The sequence below is a fragment of the Rhodnius prolixus genome, unplaced genomic scaffold (genome assembly GCF_049639745.1).
Source record: "Rhodnius prolixus isolate KJV_2025 unplaced genomic scaffold, Rpr scaffold_5, whole genome shotgun sequence".
Taxonomy (NCBI): Eukaryota; Metazoa; Arthropoda; class Insecta; order Hemiptera; family Reduviidae; genus Rhodnius; species Rhodnius prolixus.
The window spans coordinates 10,714,876-10,729,923 of record NW_027411624.1 but is presented as its reverse complement, the minus strand read 5'-3'; the positions used below and the strand labels follow the sequence as shown (position 1 = coordinate 10,729,923).

Genomic DNA, 15,048 nt, shown 5'->3' with positions numbered 1-15,048 from the left:
AACCGAGGCTCTAGTCCGAACACATAGATATTAATTGAACGTTATTAGGTTTGGAAAATCTTGAGGGGAGGAGGATGGTAATATAAATTAAAATGGTAGAGCTGGTTAAATGGGTGGGGGACGCCAACATTCAGAAATACTCAGAGCTTGGACAAACAAAATGATTTTCTATTTACAATCAGCGCAGAGGCACATACATACAACCGAGGCTCTAGTCCGAACACATAGATATTAATTGAACGTTATTAGGTTTGGAAAATCTTGAGGGGAGGAGGATGGTAATATAAATTAAAATGGTAGAGCTGGTTAAATGGGTGGGGGACGCCAACATTCAGAAATACTCAGAGCTTGGGCAAACAAAATGATTTTCTATTTACAATCAGCGCAGAGGCACATACATACAACCGAGGCTCTAGTCCGAACACATAGATATTAATTGAACGTTATTAGGTTTGGAAAATCTTGAGGGGAGGAGGATGGTAATATAAATTAAAATGGTAGAGCTGGTTAAATGGGTGGGGGACGCCAACATTCAGAAATACTCAGAGCTTGGACAAACAAAATGATTTTCTATTTACAATCAGCGCAGAGGCACATACATACAACCGAGGCTCTAGTCCGAACACATAGATATTAATTGAACGTTATTAGGTTTGGAAAATCTTGAGGGGAGGAGGATGGTAATATAAATTAAAATGGTAGAGCTGGTTAAATGGGTGGGGGACGCCAACATTCAGAAATACTCAGAGCTTGGACAAACAAAATGATTTTCTATTTACAATCAGCGCAGAGGCACATACATACAACCGAGGCTCTAGTCCGAACACATAGATATTAATTGAACGTTATTTGGTTTGGAAAATCTTGAGGGGAGGAGGATGGTAATATAAATTAAAATGGTAGAGCTGGTTAAATGGGTGGGGGACGCCAACATTCAGAAATACTCAGAGCTTGGACAAACAAAATGATTTTCTATTTACAATCAGCGCAGAGGCACATACATACAACCGAGGCTCTAGTCCGAACACATAGATATTAATTGAACGTTATTAGGTTTGGAAAATCTTGAGGGGAGGAGGATGGTAATATAAATTAAAATGGTAGAGCTGGTTAAATGGGTGGGGGACGCCAACATTCAGAAATACTCAGAGATTGGACAAACAAAATGATTTTCTATTTACAATCAGCGCAGAGGCACATACATACAACCAAGGCTCTAGTCCGAACACATAAATATTAATTGAACGTTATTAGGTTTGGAAAATCTTGAGGGGAGGAGGATGGTAATATAAATTAAAATGGTAGAGCTGGTTAAATGGGTGGGGGACGCCAACATTCAGAAATACTCAGAGATTGGACGAACAAAATGATTTTCTATTTACAATCAGCGCAGAGGCACATACATACAACCGAGGCTCTAGTCCGAACACATAGATATTAATTGAACGTTATTAGGTTTGGAAAATCTTGAGGGGAGGAGGATGGTAATATAAATTAAAATGGTAGAGCTGGTTAAATGGGTGGGGGACGCCAACATTCAGAAATACTCAGAGATTGGACAAACAAAATGATTTTCTATTTACAATCAGCGCAGAGGCACATACATACAACCAAGGCTCTAGTCCGAACACATAAATATTAATTGAACGTTATTAGGTTTGGAAAATCTTGAGGGGAGGAGGATGGTATTATAAATTAAAATGGTAGAGCTGGTTAAATGGGTGGGGGACGCCAACATTCAGAAATACTCAGAGATTGGACAAACAAAATGATTTTCTATTTACAATCAGCGCAGAGGCACATACATACAACCGAGGCTCTAGTCCGAACACATAGATATTAATTGAACGTTATTAGGTTTGGAAAATCTTGAGGGGAGGAGGATGGTAATATAAATTAAAATGGTAGAGCTGGTTAAATGGGTGGGGGACGCCAACATTCAGAAATACTCAGAGATTGGACAAACAAAATGATTTTCTATTTACAATCAGCGCAGAGGCACATACATACAACCAAGGCTCTAGTCCGAACACATAAATATTAATTGAACGTTATTAGGTTTGGAAAATCTTGAGGGGAGGAGGATGGTAATATAAATTAAAATGGTAGAGCTGGTTAAATGGGTGGGGGACGCCAACATTCAGAAATACTCAGAGATTGGACAAACAAAATGATTTTCTATTTACAATCAGCGCAGAGGCACATACATACAACCGAGGCTCTAGTCCGAACACATAGATATTAATTGAACGTTATTAGGTTTGGAAAATCTTTTGGGGGGAGGAGGATGGTAATATAAATTAAAATGGTAGAGCTGGTTAAATGGGTGGGGGACGCCAACATTCAGAAATACTCAGAGCTTGGACAAACAAAATGATTTTCTATTTACAATCAGCGCAGAGGCACATACGTACAACCGAGGCTCTAGTCCGAACACGTAGATATTAATTGAACGTTATTAGGTTTGGAAAATCTTGAGGGGAGGAGGATGGTAATATAAATTAAAATGGTAGAGCTGGTTAAATGGGTGGGGGACGCCAACATTCAGAAATACTCAGAGCTTGGACAAACAAAATGATTTTCTATTTACAATCAGCGCAGAGGCACATACATACAACCGAGGCTCTAGTCCGAACACATAGATATTAATTGAACGTTATTAGGTTTGGAAAATCTTGAGGGGAGGAGGATGGTAATATAAATTAAAATGGTAGAGCTGGTTAAATGGGTGGGGGACGCCAACATTCAGAAATACTCAGAGCTTGGACAAACAAAATGATTTTCTATTTACAATCAGCGCAGAGGCACATACATACAACCGAGGCTCTAGTCCGAACACATAGATATTAATTGAACGTTATTAGGTTTGGAAAATCTTGAGGGGAGGAGGATGGTAATATAAATTAAAATGGTAGAGCTGGTTAAATGGGTGGGGGACGCCAACATTCAGAAATACTCAGAGCTTGGGCAAACAAAATGATTTTCTATTTACAATCAGCGCAGAGGCACATACATACAACCGAGGCTCTAGTCCGAACACATAGATATTAATTGAACGTTATTAGGTTTGGAAAATCTTGAGGGGAGGAGGATGGTAATATAAATTAAAATGGTAGAGCTGGTTAAATGGGTGGGGGACGCCAACATTCAGAAATACTCAGAGCTTGGACAAACAAAATGATTTTCTATTTACAATCAGCGCAGAGGCACATACATACAACCGAGGCTCTAGTCCGAACACATAGATATTAATTGAACGTTATTAGGTTTGGAAAATCTTGAGGGGAGGAGGATGGTAATATAAATTAAAATGGTAGAGCTGGTTAAATGGGTGGGGGACGCCAACATTCAGAAATACTCAGAGCTTGGACAAACAAAATGATTTTCTATTTACAATCAGCGCAGAGGCACATACATACAACCGAGGCTCTAGTCCGAACACATAGATATTAATTGAACGTTATTAGGTTTGGAAAATCTTGAGGGGAGGAGGATGGTAATATAAATTAAAATGGTAGAGCTGGTTAAATGGGTGGGGGACGCCAACATTCAGAAATACTCAGAGATTGGACAAACAAAATGATTTTCTATTTACAATCAGCGCAGAGGCACATACATACAACCAAGGCTCTAGTCCGAACACATAAATATTAATTGAACGTTATTAGGTTCGGAAAATCTTGAGGGGAGGAGGATGGTAATATAAATTAAAATGGTAGAGCTGGTTAAATGGGTGGGGGACGCCAACATTCAGAAATACTCAGAGATTGGACAAACAAAATGATTTTCTATTTACAATCAGCGCAGAGGCACATACATACAACCGAGGCTCTAGTCCGAACACATAGATATTAATTGAACGTTATTAGGTTTGGAAAATCTTGAGGGGAGGAGGATGGTAATATAAATTAAAATGGTAGAGCTGGTTAAATGGGTGGGGGACGCCAACATTCAGAAATACTCAGAGATTGGACAAACAAAATGATTTTCTATTTACAATCAGCGCAGAGGCACATACATACAACCAAGGCTCTAGTCCGAACACATAAATATTAATTGAACGTTATTAGGTTTGGAAAATCTTGAGGGGAGGAGGATGGTATTATAAATTAAAATGGTAGAGCTGGTTAAATGGGTGGGGGACGCCAACATTCAGAAATACTCAGAGATTGGACAAACAAAATGATTTTCTATTTACAATCAGCGCAGAGGCACATACATACAACCGAGGCTCTAGTCCGAACACATAGATATTAATTGAACGTTATTAGGTTTGGAAAATCTTGAGGGGAGGAGGATGGTAATATAAATTAAAATGGTAGAGCTGGTTAAATGGGTGGGGGACGCCAACATTCAGAAATACTCAGAGATTGGACAAACAAAATGATTTTCTATTTACAATCAGCGCAGAGGCACATACATACAACCAAGGCTCTAGTCCGAACACATAAATATTAATTGAACGTTATTAGGTTTGGAAAATCTTGAGGGGAGGAGGATGGTAATATAAATTAAAATGGTAGAGCTGGTTAAATGGGTGGGGGACGCCAACATTCAGAAATACTCAGAGATTGGACAAACAAAATGATTTTCTATTTACAATCAGCGCAGAGGCACATACATACAACCGAGGCTCTAGTCCGAACACATAGATATTAATTGAACGTTATTAGGTTTGGAAAATCTTTTGGGGGGAGGAGGATGGTAATATAAATTAAAATGGTAGAGCTGGTTAAATGGGTGGGGGACGCCAACATTCAGAAATACTCAGAGCTTGGACAAACAAAATGATTTTCTATTTACAATCAGCGCAGAGGCACATACGTACAACCGAGGCTCTAGTCCGAACACGTAGATATTAATTGAACGTTATTAGGTTTGGAAAATCTTGAGGGGAGGAGGATGGTAATATAAATTAAAATGGTAGAGCTGGTTAAATGGGTGGGGGACGCCAACATTCAGAAATACTCAGAGATTGGACAAACAAAATGATTTTCTAGTTACAATCAGCGCAGAGGCACATACATACAACCGAGGCTCTAGTCCGAACACATAGATATTAATTGAACGTTATTAGGTTTGGAAAATCTTGAGGGGAGGAGGATGGTAATATAAATTAAAATGGTAGAGCTGGTTAAATGGGTGGGGGACGCCAACATTCAGAAATACTCAGAGATTGGACAAACAAAATGATTTTCTATTTACAATCAGCGCAGAGGCACATACATACAACCGAGGCTCTAGTCCGAACACATAGATATTAATTGAACGTTATTAGGTTTGGAAAATCTTGAGGGGAGGAGGATGGTAATATAAATTAAAATGGTAGAGCTGGTTAAATGGGTGGGGGACGCCAACATTCAGAAATACTCAGAGATTGGACAAACAAAATGATTTTCTATTTACAATCAGCGCAGAGGCACATACATACAACCGAGGCTCTAGTCCGAACACATAGATATTAATTGAACGTTATTAGGTTTGGAAAATCTTGAGGGGAGGAGGATGGTAATATAAATTAAAATGGTAGAGCTGGTTAAATGGGTGGGGGACGCCAACATTCAGAAATACTCAGAGCTTGGACAAACAAAATGATTTTCTATTTACAATCAGCGCAGAGGCACATACATACAACCGAGGCTCTAGTCCGAACACATAGATATTAATTGAACGTTATTAGGTTTGGAAAATCTTGAGGGGAGGAGGATGGTAATATAAATTAAAATGGTAGAGCTGGTTAAATGGGTGGGGGACGCCAACATTCAGAAATAGAGTTTGGACAAACAAAATGATTTTCTATTTACATTCAGCGCAGAGGCACATACATACAACCGAGGCTCTAGTCCGAACACATAGATATTAATTGAACGTTATTAGGTTTGGAAAATCTTGAGGGGAGGAGGATGGTAATATAAATTAAAATGGTAGAGCTGGTTAAATGGGTGGGGGACGCCAACATTCAGAAATACTCAGAGCTTGGACAAACAAAATGATTTTCTATTTACAATCAGCGCAGAGGCACATACATACTACCGAGGCTCTAGTCCGAACACATAGATATTAATTGAACGTTATTAGGTTTGGAAAATCTTGAGGGGAGGAGGATGGTAATATAAATTAAAATGGTAGAGCTGGTTAAATGGGTGGGGGACGCCAACATTCAGAAATACTCAGAGATTGGACAAACAAAATGATTTTCTAGTTACAATCAGCGCAGAGGCACATACATACAACCGAGGCTCTAGTCCGAACACATAGATATTAATTGAACGTTATTAGGTTTGGAAAATCTTGAGGGGAGGAGGATGGTAATATAAATTAAAATGGTAGAGCTGGTTAAATGGGTGGGGGACGCCAACATTCAGAAATACTCAGAGATTGGACAAACAAAATGATTTTCTATTTACAATCAGCGCAGAGGCACATACATACAACCGAGGCTCTAGTCCGAACACATAGATATTAATTGAACGTTATTAGGTTTGGAAAATCTTGAGGGGAGGAGGATGGTAATATAAATTAAAATGGTAGAGCTGGTTAAATGGGTGGGGGACGCCAACATTCAGAAATACTCAGAGATTGGACAAACAAAATGATTTTCTATTTACAATCAGCGCAGAGGCACATACATACAACCAAGGCTCTAGTCCGAACACATAAATATTAAGAATTACAGTTTTGTTCTCTTTATAATTAAAACACAGACTAACTTGTTCTGTAATAGAGACACCGACTGACGCTGGCACCTGACTTGGAAATGACGTTTAGTTTTAGTCCATAATTAATAAACAGGCTGACACTAGGGAAAATTGCTGGCTTGGACCCTGCTGTTACGTCCTAAACACGGGGTAACTGACGCTCCACTCCACTAGGGACTGACCAGTTTCACGAGACTCCACCAGAGGAATGTCACAGAAAAAGCCCTCAACACGAGCAGGATCAATTAAAGAATCGCGACTAGCAGAATCACAAAAAAAACTTTATTGATACGTTACACACAAACTGAGAACATTTATATACAGGCTAACTTCTAGTAACGTACAATACTAATAGTAATCTAATAACTCTCGACTAATCTTCTGACTGCTCTCATCAAAACTTTTACTAATCACCCACATTCATAATTGCATGTCCTTAAATAATAATTACAGTTTACATTGAGTATCGCATAGATACCAATAATCTTAAATAATACATATTCCCACAGATCTTACTTATTGTTACATATTTACATTGATAGCTTTGCGATAGATATCGTATCTTCAAGAGAAAGGTACATTCTCTTTTATTTTTGGCGAAAGGCAGGGTAACGTCATAACTATCCCCTCTTTTTTCCCACAGTCTCGCCAACTGTCGACTTTCTCGTAGACGACTTGCCATCAAGAGGGCGCGGACATCTTTCAATTTAAACTTATTCGGGGATCGAACAAGGTTGTAAACAACACGCCCTGTCTAAAATTATTCTTACTTTTCAATCTGTACTACAATATCCCCTTCATTTTGAATATCGTTGTGTGCAGTTTAAATTTTCTTATTCAAAGCAATCTGAATAATTTAAATAATTATAAAACATATTTCGTAGAATTTACCCCTGAATAATCTTACATAAAAAGCCATTTTTGGTAAATACAAAGGGTTACGTGGAAGAAGTTCAGGATTCAACCTACAAGTACACTTGTGTGGTCAGACTGTCTCATAGATCAATATAAGGTCATATAAGGTTTCTTCTCCTGAGCGAGGCCGTGCCATGAGAATCACACCCATTGCATGGTACCTTAAATTCGCTCCATTTCACTTTTACATCAAAGTCAGTTTATGCAAATCTCGCCTCGGTCTCGTATGACAAGTGTCTCGTCTCGGTCTCGGTCTCGTCGAGATATCTCGGTTTTTTTGAATTTTTTAAGTATAAAAACTAACCCAATATCTGAGGCAATCAAAATGAATAAAAAAATGATTTGTTATTAATAATATTTTCCAAGATTATGATTATTTTTTAATAATTATTTTAATTTATATATTGGTATTGATATAAAGAAAAAAAAAGTGTGTAAAAGAAGACAACTACTAACACTTCAGTGCATCATATATTACTATTACTGTTATATATCTTTATATAATTTCAAAAAGATGTTAAAAACGCGCCAAATGAAAGACCCAAATGACATATCTGCCGGTTATAACAAGTCGGTTCGTGAAATAAAAAATACACCTCCCAACAAACTTCCCGCATTCTAGAATATAATTCAAATAATATCAAAGTTCAAAGTGTTAGAGATTAATGATAGTGAAATTTATGATATAAAAAATTATGTAATTCGAAGTAAAATATATGTAGTATTATTGAATATACAGGGTGACCAGAGTTGTATGCTCCACCCTTTTTTTTTAAACGGCGGGAAATTTCGAAAAAATAAAAAACACGTATTTAATCATTTTTAGTTTAGTTTATTTTCAGTGATTGAGCCATTTTTTTAAACCCGAATATTCCGAGATACAGCATCCAACTTTTTTTCAAACGGAACATTAAATTTTTTTTTTGTATATTCTTATAGCACTTGAGCTCCTAAAAAAAACAAATTAATTTTTTTTAAATCGGTTAGGTTTTTCAAAAGTTATGGTAATTTAAAATATGAAAAACAAATTTCAGTTCAATGTCAAAATTACCTTACTTTTTTTAAAGAAGCTATTCAAACTGAAAGGCAAGCCAAAGCTCTGGACTCTGGACGCTCTATTTGTAGCAGCACTTATGGTGGCGAAGTCAAGATCTAGGCAGGCTAGAGTTAATCGATGTTTAGGTTGTTTTCTCTAGAAACGTTTGGTGTGGAGGTTTAGGAAATCAACTAATAAGCCCATACTTCTACAGAAAAAACATAACTGGTGATAGGTATCTAAGTTCAAGAGACATTTTGCCAGTTCTGCTTGAAGATGTTCCTCTACTAGATATGTATTTTCAACAAGATGGTTGCCCGGCACATAATGCGAGAGTTGTTCGTCGTTACCTCGACAGAAATTTCCATTAAAAGTGCTTAGGAACTCATTGTAAGATCCAATGGACACCTCGATCTCCGGACTTAACCCGAATGGACTATTTTTTGTAGGGATATCTAAAAAATAAAGTCCCGCGGCTTCAGTCGAAGATCTGGAACGTCGAATAACTCTAGCTCCCATAAGTGCTGCTACAAACAGAGCGTAGAAGTCCAGAGCTTTGGCTTGCCTATCCAATGGAGGTGCCCAGTTTGAACAGCTTCTTTAAAAAAAATAAGGTAATTTTGACATTGAACTGAAATTTGTTTTTCATATTTTAAATTACCATAAGTTTTGAAAAACCTAACCGATTTAAAAAAAAAATTATTTGTTTTTTTAGGAGCTCAAGTGCTATAAAAATATTCAAAATAAAAATATAACGTTCCATTTGAAAAAAAAGTTGGATGCTGTATCTTCAAAATGGTGTCAATTTTTAGAAAATTTATCTGTCTTTCTAACCGTGTCATCAGAATCAAATTCAGCTAAAACTTTCTGAGTAATAACATTTGTATTGGAAAAAAGTAATGATTTTAGTAAAAAAAATTAAAGTGACAGCAATAATCAAGTACAGAAGTTAGATATCTTTTTCTTTTAATGATAAAATTTAGACGTCGAATTTAGCCAACTGCTACAACCGGCTTTTTGTATTAAAAGGAATTTCCAAAATATCTATTTTATTGTCAAGATTGAACATTGTAATTACTCTATTGTGTCTGTCCCATTGTCATTACCAAAATTCCCGTGTAAGTCCCGCTATATATAACCTGTTCTCCAGTTCTGGCTGTTAGTTTCTGTAACTCAACCAACCCGCAAAGCCACGTAAGTTTTCAATAATTATAAAGAATTTATTGTATTTTTATTTTTATATTACTGTTTTTTTACTGATTTTCTGTGTTACTGAATTGTTTGTATTCGTGTATTTATAATATTCAGGCCCTGAAGAGGACAATATATTTGTCGAAACGTTGGCAAAAAGACGAGTTGTTTTTTATTTGACCGATTCCTCGCCAATTTTGAATCCTTAGTTTAATAATTCACGAAACCTAGGTACATATTCATATTTAAACAATAATATTGATGAAAAACAGTTTTAAACATACCAATTTTCCAACAAAACATTCTTATGGCAAAATAGCCAATCCTTCTCATACCTAGTCATGTAAGGATACGTTTGATTAAATTCAACTGAACCTTTATTGGTCATTGTAACCGTTACATTATCTATTCTACCCAACAGCAGTTGTTTATTTCTAGGGACTGTTGATCTGAGAACATTCTCTATCATTGATGTTATAGGATATAAAAGTGTAACTGTTAAAGTCATTACTTCCCCTGCAATAAAAAATAAATAAATGTAAATATTTATCCAAAATTTATAAATAATAAAAAATATTTAGGCTTAATCAATCTGATTAATGGCAAAAATTACAGTAAGAACAAAGTATCTCGCTTAAAATATATTCAAGTTTATATTATGAGTTACTTATCTCCTTAACAAAAACTTACAGTTTAAAAAGTTAAGTATAAGGGTTGATTAAACGCCAAAAGGTACACAAATCAGCAAGTACCCAACATTTCATTCATGCTTAGCTGATATAATTTAAGTAATTTTGCTGCATTAACTTTTCCTTCACATTTTTTAGAATTTATTAGATGTCACAGACCCTTATGCTGGCCAGTTCGTTCATAATATTATTTGGTTATAATTATGATAAAATGTATATTATATCTTCGTTTTTAAATAGGTACTTTATTTTAACTCTATTCCAAATTATTCTTCTGATTTATCTTTAATATGCCCTTTATTCTGAAGTTGTCACATCTTATACATGCATGTTAAAGTAGAAAAAGACAAAGTTAGAGTCGGCTACTGTTTAAATTTGAATCACGGAGGATTTAAAACAATATTTCAGCCTTGAATTCGTCTTACCGAAATATTCGTGAGCACAAATAACACACAGTTAATAACAAGTAGATTATTCAACAACAATTATTCATTTCTCAATTGTAATTTAATTTAGTCCCTCTAATTTTACTTATAGTAAAATACTGGAATAATTAGCTGTCCTAAAAATATGCATATCTTATTCATTTTATATTACATATATACAACATTGTGGGAAGAACACCTAGATGGAGAATGTAATTGAAGAAAACTATATTATTTGTGATAAAGCCAGATAATTATTACCTATTATTATAAACGTTTGACTACTACATAAAATAACAATTACTTTAATCGAAGAATGAACTTAAACAGACGATTTTTATTAAAAATAAAATAATCGAAATCATTGATGTATGTTGGAGTAAGCATTTTTTTAAAAAAGTTTTTAAATTTTGTAGCCTCGTAATTTTTTTTATTTTTTATACCGTTTTCTTTTTAACATGTAATTAATAGTTTGATTATTATAGATTAATAGATATTAAAGTCAATCTACAGTGCTACTTGAACAAATATTTTGTAGATGGAAATGGCCAGCATAAGGGTCTGTGACATCTAATAAATTCTAAAAAATGTGAAGGAAAAGTTAATGCAGCAAAATTACTTAAATTATATCAGCTAAGCATGAATGAAATGTTGGGTACTTGCTGATTTGTGTACCTTTTGGCGTTTAATCAACCCTTATACTTAACTTTTTAAACTGTAAGTTTTTGTAAGGAGATTTTTGTACCTTTTGGATAGATTTTCATTTTTGTCTATTTTGCTAAGTTACATATCTGCTTTACTGTTTTTTTTAAATTTGGAATAAGCAATTCTATCATTATAACCTGATAAGGTGTTAAGTAGGAACCGTAACTACCACTGGAGAGATCTTTTTAAAGAATGATTATAGTTGCGGTCCCCAAACTATCCTCAATAACAATTTTTTTGAGAAAGCCTTTTTATATAAAATAGGAAGGTATTTGTACGTAAAAAGCAAATTTAAACTGCGATTTCAGACCTTCCTTTTAAGAGGAGTAAGAAAAATAAACGGGCGATTACAGTACTTCTCCCTAAAAGGCAAGATTTTGAATCGAACAACAATTCATTAATGTAAATAGGTTCACCCATTGATAATTTTAACGATTGCAGTACTTCCTCTTAGTAGGTGTAAGAGCATAATGGCACTTCACAGCCACATAGAGGAGCTTTAATCACTTCTTCGTGCTAAATTTTATCAAAATCGGACAAAGCGTTATAGAAATATTGGTAATAATAGTTTTAGAAACGGCCTTACTTGGGTGGGGCAAACTCCCCTCCATATGAGGCATAGCGACGAGACTTTTGAAGTGCAAATCTGTACAAAATTTCGATTCGAATGACACTTCATTCATGAAAATCGGTTCACGTGTCGATAATTTGAAACGATTGCTATACTTCCCCTTAACAAGTGTAAGAGCAGATCGTCGCTTTATTGTTAGGTAGGGGAGCCCTAACCCTATCATCCTACCAAATTTTATCAAAATCGGGCCAAGATTTACAGAGTAATTAGTAATAATAATTTTGGAGGAGGCCTTACATAAAGGGGGCTAACTCCTCTCCCATTCGATGTACAGGGCCGAGACCCCCAAAAGGCACATCTACATAAAATTCCGAATCGAATGTCGAACCCTTACTTTTGGCCGCGCGTCAGGAATCCAAAGGCAAGTCACAAATTTTGAAAATAGAGGGTAACCAATTTTTCTACCACTTTTTGCTCAGATGAACCGTTAAATCATGAAATGCATTTGAGTCGTCTTAAAATGAACACCCTGTATGAAGTATGATTGCACTTATCTCAGCTTTATACAGGGTGTCCGGGCTAAGTTGTTCGCCCCCTTTTTCACGGTAGTTATTGATGCCGGAAAAAAAGTTCAAATCGAAACTTCCTTTTTGAGTAGTATCTAATGATATTATAAAAAACGAAATTCTGCTGCTGATATGCAGGTTAGAGATACTAACTTTCTTTTTCAGATGGAAACCCCTATTTTTTATTATGAATTCTAAAAGTACTTTTTTTGTGAGTTCTAAAGTTATGCATTTTTGAAAAAAAAAAAAAAATTTACAGCAGTCTGCTGGCATTTTATTAAAAAATCATAAATAATGATTATGGATAAAGCAAAAGGGTCTGTCCAAAGAGCAAAAACAAAAATGCAAGATGAATTTTCTCTTCCTAGGAGCTTGGACAGTGTTGTCTGTACCGAGAGAACACTGTCCGGAGGCCGGCAGTGCACTGAAAAAAGCTCCGGGCGCCAAGATATTATGATATAAGGGTCAAAATATTTGAAACGTCTAGTATAAGTAAAGAAAATATGTTGGCATTTTTAAATGGAAAAAATTGGTCTTTATTAGTAAACTATTGTAAAATAGCTTACGACCTTAGAAATAATTTATTAAATATATAACAGTAATATTACTTATCAATTATTTACTTATATTCTAACATTAATTTATCAAATATTACTTTTCAATTATATTACTTATTAATTATCTACATCAAAGAGGTATAAAATATTTTTAGTTTTTATTTCTATTTTTATTATTATATTGCATTTATGTTTTAAGATATGTTTTGGTTTGTTAAGGTAAATTGATAAGACTTCTCAGACGGCCTAGGCCATTGAGCCTGTCTTATGCATTTGTTTATTAAGTTTTTGTAATATTATAAAAATTATTAATAAAGACTTATCTATCTATCTACTACTCAAAAAATAAAGGAAGTTACGATTTGAACTTTTTTTCCGTCATCAATAATTACCGTGAAAAAGGGGGCGGAAAACTTAGCCCGGGCATCCTGTATATTGGTCCTTCCGGTAGCAATAAAACAAAGTTAGGATCTCACAAGCATTCACTTAGTTTTTATACAGCAATTCGTAACTGTATTTGATAGCAGCAGGTTCAATCAAAACTTGCTATAAGCAATTGTGAATTAGTAGTCCTACTAATTTTGTTTGTTTCTAAACGGCTCAAGTTTAAGTTCCAAAATGAATCTTCAGGACATCTTTAGAAATGTTTTTTATACACTAAGCAACCATATAGAAAAACGTTCTTAAGTATTTGAGAGCAATATATACATTTACTACAAAATTTTAACATTATTATTAAAAGATCAACTTCAATTTATTAATTTAATTTGCAAATTATTATTTCTTTATGTTATCTAATATTATACTTACTTGCAGGAGCAAAACTGCACATATCTTGATCAATGTTTGTACTGTTTATATTAAACCATCTCATACATTCTGCTCTAGTATTACTCATTCTGAAGCGGCTTTGATTGAAACGTCTTACGTATCCTGAACCGTCATCAACGACCAATTGAAAGTCATCTCCGAATCTGTCTATTACTGATATGTTCATGAATCTAAAATACTTTGGATCGGAGATGTAACTCACAAGGTAAATTATCATTGGACCTCGCAAGGTTAAAAATGCTAAAACAAATAATTGGACGGTTCAATATAAAGAAATAAAGTTACTAACGTCTATCATTCGTATACTTACGCTTCTCTTCTGGTCCAAACTTCTCGAGACACGTTTGACCATGATAACCCTCTGTACAGTGACAATAAAAACTTCCGAATAATGGAAAACATGTTCCACCGTTAGTACACGGCTTGCGTTCACAATGATTAATTATTAGACAAGAATTCTTCTTTTCACAGTGTTCACATTCTTCATATAGTATACTTCTGCTAAGTTCTTGACAAAAACAACTTTCTTTTGGATCATAGTAGGTCCCCGGGCAGAATCCTCCATATCCACAGTGGCAAGTTCTCTTCCTTCCGGATTGCTTAAACAGCCCATCATCCGGTACACGACTTTTTACGATTTTTTTACATAATATAGAAATTAAAGTTATCACCAAAAGTAACTTTAAAAAATTCATTATTGTTTTTAGAAATATTTTACGAGATGTACCATCTGATTTCACATCGAATTTTTTCTTCATTGAACACATGGTTGGAACAGTAAATCAAGAAAAGTTTAGTATCATACCAACAAGCACTTTGAATAAGTTTCCAATAGTTTTATCTTGGCATGCGTGTTCAAACACC

At 35.0% G+C, this 15,048-nt stretch overlaps 1 protein-coding gene across 12 annotated transcripts in view; it reads right to left on the bottom strand.

The window, feature by feature from the left end:
- Nucleotides 1-14,896, bottom strand: part of LOC141458560 (uncharacterized) — a 96,293-nt gene extending 81,397 nt beyond the window's left edge. For all 12 annotated transcript variants that reach the window (XR_012461052.1, XM_074136708.1, XM_074136712.1 and 9 more), the window contains exons 1-3: nucleotides 14,495-14,896; nucleotides 14,164-14,424; nucleotides 10,125-10,356 (exon numbers count right to left, since the gene is read on the bottom strand). Coding sequence is in view for 11 of the 12 variants with exons in the window: in XM_074136708.1 (XP_073992809.1) it covers nucleotides 10,125-10,356; nucleotides 14,164-14,424; nucleotides 14,495-14,879 (878 nt within the window). In the remaining variant the exon portion in view is untranslated. The remainder of the gene's footprint in view (nucleotides 1-10,124; nucleotides 10,357-14,163; nucleotides 14,425-14,494) is intronic.
- Nucleotides 14,897-15,048: the final 152 nt, after the last annotated feature.